At 32.0% G+C, this 22,490-nt stretch overlaps 1 protein-coding gene across 10 annotated transcripts in view; it reads left to right on the top strand.

Moving 5' to 3' along the window:
* stol (voltage-dependent calcium channel subunit stolid) overlaps window positions 1-22,490 on the top strand; it is a 113,775-nt gene that overhangs the window by 46,207 nt on the left and 45,078 nt on the right. For 6 of the 10 annotated variants that reach the window (XM_087409625.1, XM_087409596.1, XM_087409603.1 and 3 more), the window contains 11 exons: window positions 2,484-2,620; window positions 2,779-2,859; window positions 2,980-3,060; window positions 3,663-3,737; window positions 7,065-7,124; window positions 9,020-9,127; window positions 9,209-9,280; window positions 9,386-9,527; window positions 9,641-9,862; window positions 14,875-14,974; window positions 15,526-15,558. In XM_087409625.1, coding sequence (XP_087265751.1) covers window positions 2,484-2,620; window positions 2,779-2,859; window positions 2,980-3,060; window positions 3,663-3,737; window positions 7,065-7,124; window positions 9,020-9,127; window positions 9,209-9,280; window positions 9,386-9,527; window positions 9,641-9,862; window positions 14,875-14,974; window positions 15,526-15,558 — 1,111 coding nt within the window. The remainder of the gene's footprint in view (window positions 1-2,483; window positions 2,621-2,778; window positions 2,860-2,979; window positions 3,061-3,662; window positions 3,738-7,064; window positions 7,125-9,019; window positions 9,128-9,208; window positions 9,281-9,385; window positions 9,528-9,640; window positions 9,863-14,874; window positions 14,975-15,525; window positions 15,559-22,490) is intronic. The other 4 variants (XM_087409609.1, XM_087409613.1, XM_087409604.1 and 1 more) reach the window with 4 other exon arrangements.

Here is a 22,490-nt window from a genome sequence, read left to right as displayed (position 1 = left end):
ATTATCCTTTTTTTTAGTTGTGATGAATTTGATTTTTTAAATTCATCCATAAAGATACGTTTTGATCATTTTTTTATATAGTTCGTGTTCACTTTTGATAATGCTTATTTAATTAATTTATGGTAAAAACTCGAAAATCACATTTTTTGAGTTATGTCGCTTTTGAAATAAAGGAATAATATGAAAAAACGATATTATATTAGGAAATTAAAAGTGATGTTAATATACATATAGGATGTTACCGGAAAGTGGCGATAAACTTAAAAGAGTGATAAATCTGAACAACTGATTGTTAAGTTAGATAAACTGAAAAGAGTAATAAACCTGGTAACTAACTGAATCAAACTGAATAACTTTTGTTGAGTAACTCACATATAGCTATGTCTCCTTAAGATGTTAAGCGTCAATTTAATTTGTAATTGTCTAATTTATGCTACTTAACTTTTATAAGTTTAAACTGAATGAAAAGTTTTTAAATTTTATTTAATTTTTTATTGTAATAAGTGTTTAAATTGGTAGCTACTCTTTACTCTCATTACATGTACGTCACACTATTTAGAGCAGTACTGGAATTTACTTGCAACTTTTGCACTGATTTTTAATTAAGTTCCTGCCGTCTGCCTTATCAACTCACGTGCAGTCTAAATGCCGATTGGGTTGGTGAAGTATGAAACAAGTTAAAAATTGCCCGAAAATTGCAAGTAAATTCCAGCATTGCTTTAGAAAATTTCAAAATTATTACGGTTATGTTCATTATTCTGTTAATAAAATTTTGAGTATTAATCATGTACTTTAAACTTTGACATGTCCACACAAGAAAAAAAGTACATTATGGTAAAAAAAACTCATAATGTCTTATAATCTTATTTAATTATATCTTTTATTTCATAGTAATACATTCTCATAATATATCATAATAATGTTTTTCAAGAATTTTTTATATTTTAAATTTATAAAAAGGTTTCTGAAAAATATTTTAAACTTTTTCAGATTTTATAAGTTTTCTGCAAAAATTATGAGAAATCATAAAATATTTTAGAATTCACGCATACGTAAAAAATTCTAAAAAAGATATGCATCATATTTTCTCAGCATTTCTGAAAAATATATTCCAATTCATTTAAAAAATCAGAAATTATTTAAAAAGTTACCAAATTATAGAAATTCTAAAATTATGAAAAATTACATAAAGAATTCAAAAAAAAATTTCCCCAGGGCACTCCAACCAAGTCTGGAAATTAATATTTTAAGGAGATGTTGCCAAATATGTATTACTTAACAATATTTAATTTTATTATATACAGGGTCTGGAAATAATCGCCAAATATTTTATGGGCAGGTAGAGAGGACTAAATTGAGTCGAAAAGTCCTCTACCATTTTGCAATTTTCGCAATAACAAGTTAAGTTAACAAGATATTAATTACTAAAAATTGCCAAATATTAGTCTTGAATAATTTTTTTATTCAAATACTATCAACTTTATAAAAAAGCTGCAAGAGACAAAAATCATTTATTTTCTTCTCATAAAGTTCTAAGAATTTTTTCAGAATTTTTTATGAACTTTTTAATACTACATTTTCTTTTTTTTTTTTTTATCAACATGAAAAAATACGGTATTAAAAAATTCTGAAAAAATTCTCAGAACTTTATGAGAAGGAAATAAATGATTTTTGTCTCTTGCAGTTTTTCTGTTGATAGTTGATAGTATTTGAGTAAAAAATGATTCAAAACCAATTTTTAGTAATTAATATCTTGTTAACTATTGCGAAAATTGCAAAATGGTAGAAGACTTTTCGATTCAGTTTAGTCTTCTCTACCTGTCTATGAAATATTTGGCGATTATTTCCAGACACCCTGTATAATTATTTAGAGACGGCTTCTTTTGTCTATAAATCGATTGCTTACAGCATCGTTTGCCTACATCATTTTTGCCGACAGTTTGTTTGCACAAAAATTATTGCCTACAGCTCGATGTATGCATTTTACGCACAAATTAAAATTAAAATTTTTTTTTTTATGAAGCTTTGTAGATTTTTTTCTCCGAGTTATTCAACGTTGAAGCAAAAATGACCTTTTTTGCTTCGATGTTAAATAATTCGATAAAAAAAATCGTACAGAGGTCAATAAAAAAGCAAATTGATCGGATAAATCGTATTTGAAACCGTGACCACTGTTTTGCAAATAAAGTTTTAAGGAAAGTACAATTGGAATGTTGAGAGATAAATTTTGCAACTTTTAATGATTTATTCACGACTACTAATTTATACAGATTTTATTTTTATAGTTTTAAATTAGTGGAAGAAAAATTTGATTTTTTTATTCTAAAGTCTCATAACCTTTTAAATATTAAGAATTACATAAAAACAGAGTATATTTATATATATAAAGATTGGGAAATACAATTTATACTTAACTATAACATCGAAAATTAAAAAAATAAAATATTATGTATAATATCTCATGTTAATATCGATTTCTATAGGATTTTACGCGAGAATAACGAATGCGGACGAAATCCATAATAAAGTTTTCGAGTACGTGAAAGTTTTAGCGCGGCCTATGGTACTCTATCAACATGATCATCCTCTTCATTGGAGTCCCGCTTACGTAGGTGGAAAAGTAAGCAATTTAATTCACACACATAAATAATTATTATATTAATTACATTAATTAATTTATGCATTGCGGAATATTTTTATAAAAATATAATTTTATATTGTTATATACCTATACATATATTCTGCGGCGTTTCTACATTAATAACAATTGACCTTCAGAGTAATAGATATGGCAGAGAAAATCGGGGCCAATTGATGACATCTGTGACAGCTCCGATTTTAGATCGCCGGAATTATACGGTAATTATACTTTAAACACAATAATTATGTGCTGACGCCTTAATATTGTGCGAGCGCCACTTTAAATGTGTGAAGTAATATATGAATAAATTGTACTTCATTATATGTTATTATTCTAAGGTGAAAACGGCTAATTTATTGGGTATTGTCGGTACCGATGTACCTATCGAGGAAATTCAGAAACTCGTGCCGCCTTACAAGGTATAAACTAAGGTTTTCTTCATTATTCGGCTTGGTCATACCAATTGCTTGGCATCAGAAAAACTTGGCTCTTTGGTCGATATTCATAGTCCATTCTTTTAAGACTGTTTTAAGTAATGTCTAAAAATTTTTAATGCGACTCTCTGATTGGTTCATGACATCTTAAGACTGTACGTAAGACAGTCTTAAACTTAAGAATCGACTATAAATATCGATCTTTGTCGGATCTTTTCTTATAGAATTTTATACAATTTTATCTTAAATAGTAGATGAAAAATAAAAAATGAGAATTAAATAGAATAAGAAATGTTTTATTTTTAGAAAAATACAAATCAATGTATTGGAGAAAGACATATTCAATCATAATTAGCCATCAAATTGGTGCGATCAGTCCATGTTTATATATTTTGCTCATTGACTAAACGTCACAATACATATTAGGTGTATACATAGTAAAAAAAAATTCATTATTTTTCCAATAGATGCTTTAGTAATCTGTATCACGCGTAGACGAGATACAGATTACTAAAGCCATCTATTGGAAAAATAATGGATTTCTTTTTACTACACCTAATATTAATAATGCGTTTCTCACATTACAGTTAGGAGTTAATGGATATTCATTTATTGTTGACAATAATGGCAGAATTCTATATCATCCTGACCTAAGACTTCTCGTAAGTATTAATGTCATCGGGACAAATAACAACAACGTGCTCAAATAATTTCACAAATATGTAATTTTAATGTTAGTACATTTTTTTTGGTAAATATCTAAAAAGTCTTACAGTATGGATTACGTTTTGATTTTGACATATTGATTTTGATACGTATTGTAGACTTTGTATAGAGTTCATTCCTGAGTAACATGCATTTTAAATTAGATGGTACTCTTTTATCATATTTTTTAAAATATTTTAAATTCAAAATATTAAGATATCCTATTGTACTATATATAAGATAACCTTTTAAGAATGTATTCTTGAAATAACTTTAAGTCAAAAATTGTAATACGAAAATGTTGAGAGTATAATAGTTTCGAAATTAGTATCTAGCGATTAAAGTTTATTAAACACAGAATTTATATTTTCCACGCTCAAGCATGATGATATAACAAGTGATAAAGGTGCCACATGAAGATCATCAAAATTATGTAAAAATGCAATTATTTTTTTGTTAAGAAATTATTTCTGCTTTTGTATGGAACCTACCTAAAAAAAGTTTTATATATAATTGTGTATATATATATATATATATGTGTATGTATAAAATTATATATATTGTATATACTGTATAAAATTATATATATATATATATATATATACAGGTATATATATATATATATATATATATATACAGACTTGCTGCTGAGTCACTATTCTCACTTTAGTCACTATTTCGAAGAAAGCTCACTTTTGCGGTAAAAAACTCACTATTTTCACTTTTTTTCGATAAAATTGTATTATTTCTGGATTTGCTATAATCTCTGTCTAATAAGTTATACATTTTTTTAAATTTTTGCTGCGTGTTTTCATTCCTTTTCTGTGAAAATTTGAATAATTTGAATCTCCCGCCATTTATAGTGGCGGGATTCTTTTACTTTATTACTGATTATTTAAGGAAGATTTTCATTATAATTTACAGTTATTCCAATCCATAAATTAAATCAATTTATTGAGAGCTAGTCATAAAAAGTATTGTTATGTTATAAAGTAATAGCTTTATGAAAAATATAAATATAGCAATATGAAAAAGATTTATTAGAAAATATGATTACTTGTACAAATGCGTAAAATTATTGCAATAAACCAAATAATATTGAGTTGGTGAAAAAGTTCTGTGGAATTTTGTTAGCTCAACATTATGTACAGAATATATTTGTTACAAAATTTTCGACTATCTAACGTGAAGGCTTAATTTTTTTTTAAAGTTTATTTTTAAAAAATGTTTCTACGATTTTTTGTTACCAAGTTACACGCGGATTAAATAAAAGAGCATTCTGATTTTTTGTTGCTCATAACTTCGTTAAAAATCATTGTACCATAATAAATAAAACATTCTTAAAGTTGAAACTTTGCTCTATCAAATAATACACATTATGCTAATTTTTTAAATGTAAAATATAGAAATTTGAGTTATAAAAATGTGATATTATTATTGTTATGACTATTGCACAATAATTATAAGGACAGTAATATCATATTTTAAGCTCAATTATTTTTTTTGGCAATTATACTAATAGACGTTTTAGCTTTAAGAATCTGTTTTTTTTTAATTGCAATACGATGATTTTTAATGAAGTTATGAGCAATCAAAGTCAGAATGCTCCTTTTTACTTAACTCGCGAATAATTCAAAAATAAAAAATTGTAGAAACATTAAAAAAAAAAAAGATTTTGTAAGGAAAAAAAACTTCAAACTTTCACGATATAGATAATGGGAAATTTTCACAATTTTTTTTACCACGTGACAGACCGACAAAGTGAGAAGAAAAATTTTCCTTCTTTTCAGCTCGTAATTTTCTATACATATATAAAAACTCATAAATTCAAAAAATATAGTCATTATTCAAAAATAAAGATTTTAAGCTTTAAAATCCTTTTTTAAGTTTTTATTTTTAACGAAGATATTGTATACAGGGTGTTTGAAAACACTAAATCTTTCGTATAAGGGCAGAATGGACTTAGAGCCCAGCGCGGTGAGGTGCGCATTCGCCTTCGCTAGACACATAAAGTCTAGCGACGGCAATTGCCACTTATAAACAACGTGCGCTGCATGATCTAATCCTATCGAGCGCTTCCATTTCGCGGTAGGCTGAATAAATTTGACTATTTTCAAAAGTTAATAAATAACTCATTAATCATCGCGGAAATTGTAAAATGGTAGAGGACTTTTCTTAGTTTATTTGCGAAAGATTTATCGTTACTTTTCAAACACTCTGTATACTTTTGAGCTAACAAAATACCGCAGAACTTTTCCTCCAACCCAATATTAAGAGAAAATCATACTGTAAAGTTTATTTAAATATGTTCTAATTTTATTGGTTATGATATATTAGATAAACTATATATAGAATCTTAAGAAACTAGATATATTAAATAATAATGTATTTAATTTGAAAATAATAACTTTGTTTCCAAACACTTGTTTCATTCCTAAATTGTTTTTCAGTTTCTGAGTTTAGATGCTATTGTTAATAGAAATTTGTCATCTCTGCCGAATATGTTGAAACCGAATGTATTCTTAACGATACCGTTTTTAAGATTCAAAAATACCTTTAGATGGAATATTAAATAATGGAAGTATCACCGTAACAACAAAACCGTAACGTACAAAATAATATATTCAAAATAATAAAGTACTAATCTTTAGATACCATTCTATACAATTTTAATCATTAAGACAATCTTAAGTACAGTCTTAAGATGCCATAAATTAATCCGAGGATTATATTATCATCTTAAAACTTTAAGACGGTTTTAAAATAAGAACGGACTATGAATACTGCTCCATGTTTCGCATTTTATACTTCCGCATTATTGACGACGAAGAATAAAAGTAGGCATGGTTTGGTCAAACTGCACACGTCATGAAATCCTTTCACCATGATTTTTATTTAATCGAATATGAAATTGTCAACAATATATTATATTAATTGCAATATATTATACTTTCTAACTAATAACACGATGTATTAATGCTCTCACTGCCCGATTATTAACATTTAATTTTCGTATATATAGAATAATTTAAGATACAAAAGACAATAAATACATAAAAGAAAATCTTAGACTTTATTAGCATCGCCTAATTTAAAGCGCATGTCATTCAGAAATAAGCCCTTCACAACATATTTCAAAGTCAAAGTATAATCCATACTGTGTAAATTTTTCTGACATTTACTTTTTTCATCTTTTTATAAATATTCAAAATTTTACTGGTTTCTTTTCTTTTCTTTCCTTTTTATTTTGACTTTTTATTTTTAGTATTTTATTTATTGTACAGGACAACAAAAATAATGTCATAATATTATATGAATGTTTCATGCAGCCAGGAAACACAGAAGTAAGTAAAAGTTATTGTATACGTGTGTGCTTTATTATTAAATGTACAGAGTAACAAAAGAAAATTATACAGGATGTCCGGTAAGTTTTGACAACGTACTCGTGTGTAAATAGAGCGGATTAAATTGAGTCAAAAAATCCTAGGTAAGACTTTCATATACTATGCAAGTCCAATTTCGATAATTTTACATGTACGTAATATTAACTAAATGTAGTCAAATCCGGATAAATGCGGATTTGCGGAAATGCTTAGTTTTCGAAATATTCAAAATTTATTTAATCAATTTAATTAACATTTGGTAAAACTTTCCCTTTACACAATCCCAAATGACCTTCAAGTGCCCTTGATCCTCAAGGAGATTAAGATCACTGATCATTTCCGTCACTCGTTATTCATTAAAAAGTTATGAACAAAACAATGTTTATGAATAGTATGTAATTTTCAAACACGAGTACATATTTCAATATTTTCTCTTGACAAAGGGAGATGGGGATAGACCTCGCTTTTCGTAGGAAGTCATGCGCCTCTGAAGCAGGAGGGAAGGAAGGTGGGATAAAAGTCGCTTCGCGTGGAAGTCGCGCGCTTCTGAAGCAGGGGGGAAATGGGGTGAAAGTCGCTTTGCGTGAAAAGTCACGCACCCTAAACTGGGGGGATGAGAGGAGGAAGGTGGAGTGAAAGTCGTTTCACGTAAAACTCTAGATATATCATAAGTATTGCATTCCTTTTATCTGAGTGCCAACAACTTTTCTATTGGCTATTTCGATCACCATTTTGATTTAGTTGTCTGTAGCTTAATAGACGCTTAATATTATAGGGTATGATTAGTAAGTCAAAATTAAAGGACCTGTGCGTTACTTTGGTGTATCTAGAATTTTAATTTCGCGTGAAAGTGCGCTCCTGAAGCAGGAAGAGGAGGAGTGAAAATCACTTTGTATGGAAAGTCGCGCGCCCCTGAAGCAGGGGGAGGTAGGTGAAAATCACTTCGCGTCAATATATTAACTTAACATAAAACTATCTAAATATTAAGTAAGCATATTCAAGTTTAAAACTATCTAGTCAACAAAATAATTTTTAATTTTAATTTCTTCATATTAAAATCTTTAAAAACATTAATTAAATCAATAAGTAAATAAAATTTGAATATTTCGAAAATTAAATATCTCCGCATTTATGGATTTGGCAACATTTAGTTAGTACTATATTCCTGTAAAATTTCATCTCGTATATTTAGACCTCATGTACATCCACTCGATTATGTCGCCTAATGCACATTTATCGATCGTGATAATAGGCACACAAGGCACATAAGAAATGCTTTCTTTTTTTGTGCATAAATTGTTGCTGCTATTGTTGCTTGTAGTAAACAAATTTCCACGCGCCTGCCTAGCGATCTACGATCGATAGACATGCATTTGATGATATGCCCTTATTCAATGATCTCGACAAATTAATTTCTTGTTAACTATTACGAAAATTGCAAAATAATACAAAATTTTTCGATTCTGCTTTATTTACACACGAGCGCTTTGTCAAAACTTATCAGACATTCTCTATATGAACACTTTTAACTTTGGTAATTGCGAAAGGATTAAACTTCACTAATAACTTTGATTTGTATATATAATTATAGTCGATATAATCCTGTTAAAGTATAACTCAACATAACATCCTTATGTTGAGTCATACTTTGAATCACATGACGGACTGTTCTAGTTTCTGAGATATGACACTTTAAGTATTGAATTTTTATTACAGAATTTAGTTTTTCATACTGCGTTATTCTGCGTCTTATTTTTTGACATTTTTTGTTTATGTTCGCTACTTCTCTTGTATTCAGTATAATAAAACATCCATCTCGAAGAAATTTAAAAGATTATACATCTTTTTTTTTTCAGTACGATGAAACATTAAAACCTTCGTATATAAGTGTAGATCTATCGGAAGTTGAACTCGCAGAATATGATGGCCCTTCAGCCTCTCCGAACAATTCGCTGTTGCTTGATGTAAGTACAACATTTTAATTATTTTATCATTTTTAAAAAGCATTTAATAATAGCGAATGTTAATAATATCATTCTTTTTAGCTAAGACGCGATATGATTGATCAAAAGGAAGGCGAGACGGACTTCACAATCAAAATACATTATGATGATATGGTAAAAAATTACAAAAAGTATAATTATAAATGTGATAATTAAACGTATATATTGTAGAAATAATAAAATTTTCGTTTTATTGTACAACGTTTTATTGATTTGCAGAAAAGAGTTACAATTAGACGGCATAATTATTTTTACAAACCGATCGAGGGTACACCGTTTTCCTTAGGCTTGGCTCTACCCGAAGGTTATGGCATGTTCGAATTACGAGCCGAGCAAGAAATTAAGCTCGCTATTGTAAATGGTAAATTTTTTATTATAATTGTGTATGCATTGTTTTAAAATAACTTCAAAAAGATGCAGTTTTTGATAACGCAGTTCTTGGATCTCAATGCGAATTTAAACGTTGCATTACAGTAACAGAGTATTTTAAGGGGAGCAACTGGAAGGTGCATCCTGATTGGATTTACTGCGAATATAATTCGGCTTCCGATAAATTCTTTTCCTCCCCGGAAGAACGCGTCCTGCACTTTCTAGCACGGACGCGCAGACCGGGATGGAAATGGATGTCCTTGAGACCAAGGAGTCCTAGCTCGCATCACAAGCAGGCGAGCAAGCCAGATAAAGACTCTTATTATTGTAAGTACATATCGTATTAATTTAATATCTAATCAAAAATAAAATATGAAAAATATAATGTGTAAAATGAGCGAAAAAAGTAAAGTAAGGAAATTAGACATGGATTCGACAGTATAGTTTCAGATAATTTATCATATTTAAATAATTATTATATTTTTCATCAAATGACGAATATACATATGTCACAAATTTTAGCATTTGTTTTAAGTTTTAAACATTTATTAACTATTATTAATTATTTTTGGTTTATTAACAAGAATTGCATATTTTATTGATATCTTTAAATAAGGCTGTGTTTCAAATTTTTACTGCCAGAAAATAGTTTACATCACGTGCACTATAGATTTTCAGTACTGGCAGTAAATTTTGGAACACAATCTAATAAAGTGTGAGATATCAGTTAATATATGTTCTTAAAAATTTATTTAAAATTAACATTATACAGGATGTCTGATAATTAACAATAAAAATCCCGCATAGAGGCAGAATGGATTAAACTAACAACGAAACACACCCAACAGTCTCCCTCTGATTTAAATGAGCTTTTAGTATGTTATTCTATGGACAAAAATCAGAAATACATATTTTTTTATATGTGCTGAGTCGCATCTTGAAGAGGTGGAAACCTCCCTTGAAAAAAATTGATCTTTTTCTTTCAAAGCGGATATCTTCGAAACTATAGAAAAAATTTTCCTATAGAATGAAAATTGAATGACTTCATGAGTATTTTAGAGAACTATAATAAAAAATATTTTTTTAAATCTATAATAGTAATAAGGCTCAATAAATTTAAAAAACAGAAAGACAAAGGGCAAATTAAAAAATATTGCATTGATGGAAATATTGTATTACATATGTAATATTTCCATCGTTTTTGTTTACATTCATAATGATGCAACAGGGATTGAAACGTTTGTTTTGTTTTGTTTTTTTACTGGCAAATTAAAGTTTACATTTAACTAGATGATATGTTTTATTTATTAACGGTTTAAAATTTTTAATTTATAACGATTAATCTTAGACTTGTAGCCCTTTGTCTTCTTGTTTTTTATTTTTTTAAATTATTTTTATATTTTTTATTTATAATAAAAATTATTTATTTATAAAGCAAAAAATTTGTTTAGTGTAGTTCTAAAGTATTCTTAATGTTGGTGATTTAATTGATAATTCGATTCACCACGTGTTGCGATTATAGAATAGAATAGTTATGTTTTTTTTAAGATACGAATTTCTTCTATGTATTACGCGATCTCTATGATTAATTATCCGTTTCCGACGAATGACGCAAAGGGGCAAGAAGACATGGCGGCACGGGTGTAACGGTTAGAGCGCATACTGAACATTCAAAATAAAGATCTTTTTATCAGTAAATCCTGACTAGTCATTTTTTTACACGAGACTTCATCTATTCTATCTAAAACCAAAGGTGGAATGATAACACTTAATGTCATTTATTTCTGCAAATTTTTTTCTATCTCTTATAGTTTCGACGATATTCAATTTGAAAGAAAAAAACTCGATTTTTTTCAAAGGTTTCCACTCACTTAAGGTGCGATATAAAAAAATACGCTCAGCCAATATAAAAAAATACCTCTGCCAATAGAACAACAATTAGGAGCTCATTTAAATTAGAGGGAAACCATTGAGTATGTTCCCTGAGAAGAAGTCTTCTACCATTTCAAATTTTTCGCATTAGTTATTTATGAAAATAGCTAAATTCGCCTGACCTACCGCCAAATGCACGTGCACGAGATAAGACAAGATAAGACCGCCTAATGAGGCGTGTTCGCTGTCCCTAGGCATTAATTCTAATGTCGTTTATAAACAACGTGTCTAGCGACGAAGAACGTGCATTTCTCTAGGCGGTCTTATCTCGCGCTTGCATTTGGCAGTAGGCTGGATGAATTTGAAAATTTTAGCCCATTCTGCCCCTATGCAAGAATTTTAATTATCAGATTCTGTATAAGGATTGTTTTAACACTTTCATAAAATGTAATAAATAACGTTAGATTTCATGAAAAAAAGTCAACGTTACTTAATTAAAATTAAATATGTCCGCGAATGTCTATTTAATGGTTATCACAGTTCTGACTACTCAGCCACCGACGAGACTATTAAAGACCGACATCCTTACGGGAATCCTTGAGAATATTAAAGTGAATAAGTTCAAACTGATAATATTGTATTAATTTTATGATTTATTAGTTTAGGAGATGTATTTATGCAGGAGATGTATTTATTTAGAACTCAATAATACTCGATTTTTCTTTAAAATTGTGATTTCAGTGTTATCGTTAAAGTTTGATTATAAATAGAGATGATAAATGCAGAGAAAAAAATTTTTCTGCAATATATAGGATATTATAACTTTACAAGTATGTACATCTATTTATGGAACATTTATATAATAAAAAATCATGAATTTAATAATGCATAAAATATTTATGTTAATAATATTTATGTTAATAATAGAAAATTTATATCAATTGTCGATAATGTCAGCGTTCTTCAATTACCTCCGGATCTTTTTTAAACAGCCGAAAATTTGCCCAGGGTTGCCTGTCTTTAATAGTATCTCGGTGACCAACAACTCTACGTTGACAGTGGCGACACAGAATCAAACGACGGTCTGGCAAAACTGGTCACACACTTAAGCATGAGCCCATGTCCGTGTGCTCGCCTGCGGCGCGCTGAGAGTGAACGAGACAATAAGCTCCTTCTCACTAGTCGCTTATTTCAAACGATCGCAAATGCTTTCTCGGCAATCTCGGTCGCTCGACGGCTCTAGGCATCAATAAGGGGCAGAAGGCATTCTAAATAACACATAAGTTTCAATAAATTGAAGTAACAGTATATCTCTCTCATTAAAGAATAGTATAAATCATGTTAAAACAATTTATGAAATAATTTAATTGTTTACAATTTTTCATGTGCGTTATATAATATATCTCTTCATAAACTCGAGTAGCAATAGTTCAATAGAAGTAGAATTTTACCGGGAAAAAATTATAAACTAGCATTTCTTTTCATGAAAGTCTCGAAAGTCCATCTCAGAAAAGAAATGCATATGCTCGAAATTCGAGACTTGTGAAGAAAATATGCGAAAAAAAATTGAATAGTTGCAAAAAGCACGTTTTTCTCTTATGAAACGAAAGATATTGATTGGATGAAAAAAAAATCGATATAAAAAAAATGTAGATATTCGAAATAACTACAAAATGAGACGTAGAACATTAAAATCGATCTATTAGTTAAGTAGAAAAAGAAATAAAAAATATTTTTTGATGAAAAAATCCTTTTTTTCACTCGCTCTCTGTTCATTTTTCAACAGCAAATTCAATTTTTCCTTGACAAATGGATGCCAGACGGAACTCTTAATCTTAAAAACTAGGGCCATAGTTTTTGAAAAAAATTATTATCTCGGCTCCTAATAATCGAAGAGTAATTTTTTTTTTAAATTCGTAGAGAAATGTCAGATTTCGAATTTTACATGGCTATTTAATATGATGCATATTAACGAAATTATTTCCATTTTTTTTGAAGATATCTACTTTTTATAATAGTTTAACTGCAAAAAATTGTTTTGTTATTAAGTGTACGTGATAGTGCAACTTTTGAAGAAGAAAAATCACTCCTGTAAATTGTTATGCGACTGCTCAAAGATGAAGAAATTAAGTTTTCCGCAGACAGGTTTTTAGTGAACAAATGGCTTTTTGCAAAAATTAATGAACATTTCAGGCTTGTTCAGGGCTAGATTTGGTTGTCATTACGAGGGCTATTTTTAATTTTTTTTGCTACTGAACTAATAGATCGATTTTAATGTTCCTCGTCTCATTTTGTAGATATTTCGAATATCTACATTTTTTATATCGAATTTATTTCCATACAATCAATATCTTTCGTTTTATAAGCGAAAAACGTGTTTTTTGCAACTATTCGATTTTTTTTCGCATATTTTCTTCACAAGTCTCGATTCTCAAACATAAGCATTTCTTTTCTGATGGCTTTTCGAGATTTTCGTGAAGAGAAATGCTGATTTATAATTTTTTTTCCGGTAAAATTCTATTTCTACTGAACTATTCTTGCTACTCGAGTTTATGAAGGGAGATATGTACTATATAACGAGGTATACTATGTAACGAGATGAAAAATCGTAAAATAAATCTCGTAAATTGTTACGTTTTAACTAAATTCTATTCTGGCTTAAAATGAGAGGGATACACTATTACTACAATTTATTAAAACTTATATATGTAATTTAGAATGCTCCTTGCCTCTTATTGTCTAGGGTCGCCGAGCGGCCGAGAAAGCATTTTCGATCGCTTGAAACAAATAATTAGTGTGAGAAGGAGCTTGCTGTCTCGTTCACTCTCGGCGCGCCGCATGCGAGCACACGGACATGGGCTCATGCATGAGTGTGTGACTACCGGTTTCGCCAGACCGCCGTCTGATTCTGTGTCGCCATCATCAACGCAGAGTTTTTGGCTGAATAGTCGGGAGCCTTAAGACTCTTTATTCGCTATATTGGACCATTATGTGAGCAAGAAATGACACTTAAAGTTTAGGATAAGACCATAAAAGTACGCATTTTTTGTTTTATGCTACGTAACTTATATAAGGACAATTTAAACAGTAAAATGCTTGAGCTATTCCTTATAGTTTGAACTAAAAGTTGGTCAAGTATCAATGTAATACACTAATTTTTATAGACAAATTAATTTTACTAACTGTATATGTTAAAATAAAAGTGCGTACTATTGGGCAAGAGAATATCCATAATATTCAGTTATCATTAAGCTATATAATGAAAACAAGCTAAAAGGTATGCTAGAAACTTTCTAATTTAAATATCAAAATTGCCAACTTTTGTGTACTTTGATTAAAAAGAATCTTATCTCAAACCCTTTAAGCAATATTAATATAGCTTTTTAAACAGTTTTATAGTATTATAATATAAGTCTTATAGTATAAGTGATAATGTCATTTTAATAATTATGATTGTCACATTCCAGGTGACAAGAAACTAGTGCAGTCACTTGTCTTAGATGCTCTGGTAACAGATGGATTCGATAAGAGAGAAGCGCAAAGAATGCACAAGGAGGAGAACGAAAAGTAAGTTCCTCGTCAGTAGTAAGCAAAAATGCACGTCTGTCTTTCATTCTCACCTATGTACACACCAATTGCAAATTGCGATCGAGCACAGCAAAGCACAAGCACGTGGTTTACCATTCATGCACCATGTAACGCCGGTCACTTTTGCAAATTATTCAATTGTCATTTTGCCTTAATTATAGTCCGTAATACATCTTGGTTTGCACAGTTATTTACATGAAGTATAGTAAATAATAAATCTTAAAGATGCAATATTTTTTGATAGTTACCAAGTTTGGAACTCGATTGAATTTGTATATACATATGATAAAAAGAAACTATATATACACATGCAATGTATATGTAGGATATTAAAGGGGAGAGAATGCTCGCAGAACTTATTTAATATAGGTATATACCATACAAAAAAGAAATCGCAGTGCAACAAAAGTTATCGTTACTTTGTAATATGCTAAGTGCATTATGAGCAATCGTCCAACATTTCATTTCACAATATTATCTTTTATTACATATTTTTATTACATTTTATTATTGTGTGTCTCCACCGCTAGCCCTATTGCCATACTGATGGCTCTACTGCACAGGTAATCCATTATGCACAATTATTTGTTTAACACTTTAAACATGTTTGTCGATAATGCACGGTAATATTCACATTGTGATAATTGTATTTAAAATATGCTATTTAAAATATGTTTATTACATTATCTGAATGGATAAAAATATAAAAATTATTGTAAAACCAAATGTTTAATTTGTGATTATATTTATAAATATGATTAAATATATGTATATACGCGTAAAAGTGTATTAAACTGTACGTGTATGTTTTGATAATAATATTTATACACAGTGTGTATATATATATATATATATATATATATATATATATATGTATATATATGCGTGCGTGCGTGCGTGCGTGTGTGTAATAAATACATATACAGACTATAAATATATACATATATAGACTATATTAAAACTGATCGGTGCAATCGGAAAGATAGTGATTCCTTATGAAGAGAGGTAAAAATTGATATAGATATTAAGAAAAAGAATTAAAGAGACATTTCTTTGTGAAGTAAGTCATTTAAAAGTTAAATAAATATATAAATTAAGATATATAGAGTTTATAGAGTTATAGGACTTTCAAATTTAAAGATATCAGACCTTTTTGTTAGAAAAATAGGGCAAATGAGAATACGTCGCAATATTTGGTGCGTAAAAATTCACAAATTAAACGATTAATAAATTAGAACATAAATATATATTTAGCTTGCTTAAAAGTCGAACGTTTCGGTCACATTTGAGGCCATCCTCAGCGATGTATTCGCTATATTCTCATTTGCCCTATTTTTCTAATAATGTTGAATTTTGAGAGTCCTTATTAAGTTTCTTTATTTCAGATCTTTTTATTTTACACTAGTTTAAAGTAAATATCATAACATAAGAAATAGAGTTAGTATAAATTATTAGTCATAAATTATGAAAAAATATAAAAAATGATCTCAAAAACACATGTTTTTTTGTTTATTTTGGTGATCCTTGAATCGAACTATATAATAAACGATGATATATGTATATACAAGAAGAGAAACGACGAGACATGTGAGCAGTGATGCCGGATTGCCGAGCAACAGCGCACTTCCCCTCTTGCCTCTCCAATGCGCTGATATGTAGTCAATGGTCTAGTTTCTACCGAGAGTTTAACTGTAACAGAGGAATATTCGACTGTAGTTGGTTGATTCTTACATTTTGATTCAGTTTAAATCCACGGTGGCCAATGCTTGATAAACTAGGCCGGACTATATTGGCTCGTGCACACAGAACGCTTGCCGCGCAGTAGAAATTAGTGCGACAGCCAATCAACATCTCGCTTACTCGAAAGTAATAGATATATAATTTCCACCGCGCGACAAAAGTTGCACTCAATCCAACTTTTGCCGCGCGGCGGAAGTAGTATTACATCATTTCTAGAAATTTTGCAAAGTGGAGCCGACTTGAGAACATAGAATTATTTATAAGCTAGTGCAACAATTTCCGTCGCGCGGCAAGTGTTGCCGCGTTCTGTGCAAGAGTCATATCTCGAGCGGCCGGAGCACGCGTTTCTCTCGGCGTGCTCTCATTAGTGCAATTGTAAAAATTAACATCTTTATTATTATTGCCAATATCGCTAAACAGTATGGAACTTTTGTGTTCATTTTGATCCCATCTGCCTTCCTATGATGGGAAAAGTATCACGGGACACTCTGTAATAAGATATTAATCTCAGGAAAAAAATTTTAATTGAGCATAGGGCTTTCGGAGATACAAAAAGTAAGTCATAATGGTCAAATTTCTACTGTTCTTAATATATATTGTCCAAGCTATAAAAAGAAATTAATGTGGTTTCTGCAATATAAGCCATTATCTAAGCTTTGAGTCTTAAGCCATAAGAGATTGACCAATCACAGTCGAATGTGAGAAGAATAATTGACTATGATTGATTAATTTCTTATGGCTTAAACTATAAGTCTGGATCTACAATAGATGATTTCAAACCTCAAGTCGTAAGCAATTTACCAATTACAGTCGAATGCGAGGAGAATAATTAACTGTGAATTGTCTATTTCTCATAGCTTAAGGCTCCTAAATAGTCAAACAGTTACAACCATATTGAATCATGATGTCAAAAGCGAGAAATGACACGTTAATTTTTATTACGTCCCATTTATAAATAAAGACAATTTAGATAAAATAAAATGATGAGATTGCTTTGAAACATTGTAAAAATGGACAAAAATTATGCTTATCCCTCTTGACAATAATCGTAAAAAGTGATAAAAGGCACATTAACTGCTTTTATTCAATGCGCATGCGTAGCTTATTTTCACTTACACGTCTTTTATCACTTGTTTTGATTATTTACTGACAGTCAAGGAGGGGGATAACTATTTCGTCCATTTTTACAAATGTTTTAAAGCAATCTCATCATTTTGTTTTATCCAAATTGTCTTTATTTATAAATGGCATGTAATAAAAATTAATGTATCATTTCTCGCTTCTGACGTCACAATTCAATATGGCTGTAATGACTATTCAGGAACCGTAATGCTTAACAACTTATTGTAGATCTGAAACTAAACTTACAGATAATGGCTTATTGTAGAAAGCTCGAAATATCTTCTTACAGTTCTTTTTTCCTCATTGTGAGTAATTTTAGAAGTGCACCCGATAACATTTGATAGGTATGTATAGGAGATGAAATAGGGTATAGTGGGAATGGAATGTATGTACATTAATTGCTTTCTATTTAAACAAATTCTCTTCACTTGTGACATCCTAATTCAGTTGAATGCACATTCCTTTTGTATTCTGACAAGTGAGATTCAATTGAGTTTTTACCTACAATCTGCACAAGATCGAGATTGTGCTTTACTGAGTCTCATAAATTTACTTTAAAAGTAAGGTTATGAATTTGAGTTGTCATGTGATAATTTTTTACCAAAGTAAGCAAGTAGTAACGTCATTAATCTGAGTATGAAATATTCAGCTTATTTCAGTTTCACTTGTGCGTTTAAGAAACAAGCAATAACACAAGAAAAATATCAAGAGCGCTCTGGGAAAAGCCTGGTCTTCTCCATATTGGTAGACTTCCATCTTACCACCGAGCCATACAACCCTGACGGTAGCTTCTCTGTTGTATTTCCTCTAAATTTCTTAAGTTCGGCCAGCCTGAAATTACATCCGTATGTACAATCTTGACCACAATATTAAACAAAATCCCTATAAGCTCGATCAGCCTGATAACACATGCGAGCTGGAATGTTCCCATAGCATTTTCCCGCGATATTATATTAAATCGGTGTGTGGCTATTGATGCGGCTGTTGTGCCCAATATGGCGCCGAGAGTGTCTGGGCGCTGGCGATTACCAACTAACGGCGAAGAACAATTGGCGGGAAATCGTTAGGTTGCGAATGAACACTACTCACTGATTCTGACTGTTATACCATAAGGCGGTTTAATACAAACTTGACTAATTATTTAACAAATATAGATTACAAAAATAGAGACGTGATTGCGTGCGTAAGACGGCTCGGATATCGGCATTGCATCGCGAGGTTACAATACAAGAAAATATACACTGAGTATTTATCCGACGACGTTAACAATTATCACAAGACGTGAACGGTGATCGGTATCGATCTCACAGTGAACACAAAGTGGTTCGGAACCTTAACTTCCGAGTCTTAACTTACTAACTACCGTAGAGACTTACACGAGGTCTGCACGCGGCATGCCATGACACCAAAGAGAGCGAAAGGAAGAAGAATCGGAAAGAAGGATCAACTTCAGCGTCGCGACGGACGTACGCAGCGCCGCAACTGGCGCTCGCAACGCCACAGTACTCCCCTCCTAGTGTAAACGTTAAAGAAAAAAATACTGGTTACATTATCGCTAGAACGAAAATAACAAAAAATAAAATTAAATGGAACAAACAGACACTTATACTTATTGGTCGTTTGCTTAACGTAACATTGCGCGAATTAATTCTTAAAACTAACAGTCTTTCGCTTGGTTGCTGGACTAGGATATGTCTTTGGTTCACCTTGCACTGGAATGTTAGTTGAAGACGGAGACGCAGTGGACGGAGTAGATTCTGAGTCTTGGATTAGTACGTAAGCGGGCTTAAGTCTATCGACAGTGGCATTGATGCATTTGCCGTCGACTTCTATAGCAAAGACTTTGTCCGAAATGCGCTCTAATACTTTATGCAGTCTGGTGTATGGTTGATCCAGAGGACGTCTGTTGCCTTCTACTTTGAAGAAGACGTGAGAGTTATACAAATCTTTATGGAAAAATAGCTTAGGTCTAATGTGAGAGGTTGGTCTAGGCCGCAACTTTTGCATAATTACATGAAAATCCTCGACGAAAATTCGTGGGTCGCTCGGCATTTCTTCAAAGAAGAAAAATTCACCCGGTACTTTGAACGTAGTGCCGTACACTAATTCCGCTACAGAAGCGCTTAGATCCTCTTTGAGACAAGTTCTCAGTCCGAGTAATACTACTGGCAGTGTATCAGTCCATTGAGTTTCACCGTGGCACATTAATGCTGTTTTTAGAGAGCGATGCCATCGTTCGATGATGCCATTAGATTCGGAATGGTATGCAGTTGTCCGACAACGTTTAAAACCTATGAGTTTTAATGTGTTGAACAACTGCGCTTCGAATTACGAGCCTTGATCGGTCGTGATCAAGCGTGGAGCTCCGAATTTGGCTACCCAGTGAGTGAAAAACATCTTCGCCACCGTGTTTGCTATACAATCTTGTAATGGAATAGCCTTCGGCCAACGAGTAAATCAGTCAATCATTGTTAATAAATACCTGAAACTTTTGAATGGAGGTAGAGGACGGACGATATCGATATGTACATGCTCGAAACGAGTATCTGGTACTGGTATTTTGGTAGGCGAGGTATGGTTATGCCGATGAATTTTAAATTGCTGGCATGCTAGACAAGTGCGGGCCCACTTTTTAATGTCCTTAGCTATGGAGGGCCATACAAATTTTTGCGCAATTTACTGGTGAGTTGCTCTGCCGCTTGGATGCGACATTTGATGCACCATGTCAAAAACCTCGTCTTCGTAATGGTCCAAGAATGTAAGGTCTGATTTCTTTTTCTGTCACAGTAAATATTGGATGCTGTTTCCGATAAGGTAAACTTTTTGAGCTTCAAAGACGTTGATGTAGATTGCTTCAGTTGTTGCAATTCATCATCCGAGGCTTGAACTTCTGCGATCTCTTGCATACCGAGACTAGTTGGCATCACGATAATGTCAGCGCGAGATAATGCATCTGCTACAATGTTTTCAGCGCTTGAAACGTGACGTACATCGGTTGTGAACTCCGAAATGAAGAGTAGTTGACGGTTTGTTTTGGCGACATTTGATCTAATTTCCTCTTGAATGCATACACGAGGAATTTATGATCCGTGATAACGTGAAAATTTCGTCCCTCTAACATATATCGAAAATGTTTGATAGCCATATAGATAGCTAATAATTCTCTATCATATGCACTATACTTTGTTTGTGTAGGTGTGAGTTTCCTTGAAAAGAAGCTGAGTGGTTGTAAAAATCTATTGCTGTACTGTTGCAATAGCGCGCCGATTGCTTTGTCTGAGGTGTCTGTTTGCAACGAGAGTGTTGCCTTGCTGTCTGGAAATGCGAGCGAGGTGGCTTGAGCGAGATGTTCCTTAACTCGTTGAAAGGATTGTTTGAGCTCAGAAGTCCATTCTATTTTCGCATTGTTGTTGCGTTTACGTCCCGAGATTACCTTTAGCAATGGTGCTTGCATGCTTGCGAGATCTTTGAGAAATTGGTTGTAAAAGTTGAGCATTCCTAGGAAGCGTCGAAGTCCTTTGACCGTAGCTGGTTCCTGGAAATCGACGATGGCTTGGACTTTTTCGGGCAAAGGTTTGATGCCTTCCGCGCTGATCGAATGTTCTAGGAAGCTGATGCTCTTCTGCCCGAACACGCATTTATTCGGATTAATCGCGATTCCATGCTGTTGAAGTCTACCGAACAGAATCTTTAAGTGCTCTTTGTACTGAGTTTCGTCCTGCGAAGCTATTAAAATATCATCGATGTAAGTGAAGCAGAAATCGAGTCTTACGGTTACCCGGTCCATGAATCGTTGAAAAGTTTGTGCTGCGTTACGAAGTCCGAAAGTCATGTATGGGAATTCGAAAAGCCCGAATGGTGTGATAATGGCGGTTTTCGGAATGTCTGATTCACGGACTGGAATCTGCTGGTATGCGCTAAATCTATTGTGGAAAATACGGTTTTATCGTGGAGGAAATGTGTGCTGTCTTGCAGGAATGGAATCGAGTAACGGTCCGGTTACCTCGTTGAGTTTGCGGTAATCCCCGCACGGATCGCTATTCTTCTTCTGCACAAGATATAGTGGACTGGCCCAAGGGCTCTTGGAAGGCCTGCATAAGCCTTCTTGTATCATGTACTCGAATTCTTGTTTAGTCGCTTTTAGTTTTTCTGGACAGAGTCGTTTGGCTTTGTTTGACACAGGAGGACCCGTTGTTTCGATTATATGTTTCACTCCGTGTGCAGTTTGTTTGTACGTGATCGACGTCCTAGTTATCTCTGGGAATTTGCTTAAAATCTCTTTGAATGGACAGTCGTCGGCAAACGCTGTTAACCGCGAAATGGTTTTGCTGACAAGCTGGGCAGAGACTTTGAGGAATGTGTCGCCGTCGATCAGACGCTTGTGCCGGATGTCAAGCAGCAAGTTGAAACGTGCCAGAAAATCCGAGCCGATAATGAAGGTATCTACTTCGGCGATTACGAAAGGCCATTGAAAAACCGATGGAATCCCAAATCGAGCTGGAGTAACTTTTGTTCATACGTAGGAATAATCGTTCCGTTTGCGGCGTAGAGTACTTGTTTACTAATATGAATAAGATCGCGTCTTGAGGTGGGGATGGTTGAGATATCCGCTCCGGTGTCCACCAGAAATTTG

Source organism: Acromyrmex echinatior, chromosome 1 (genome assembly GCF_024713525.1).
Source record: "Acromyrmex echinatior isolate Ae372 chromosome 1, ASM2471352v2, whole genome shotgun sequence".
Taxonomy (NCBI): Eukaryota; Metazoa; Arthropoda; class Insecta; order Hymenoptera; family Formicidae; genus Acromyrmex; species Acromyrmex echinatior.
This window is presented reverse-complemented; position numbering and strand designations above follow the sequence as displayed.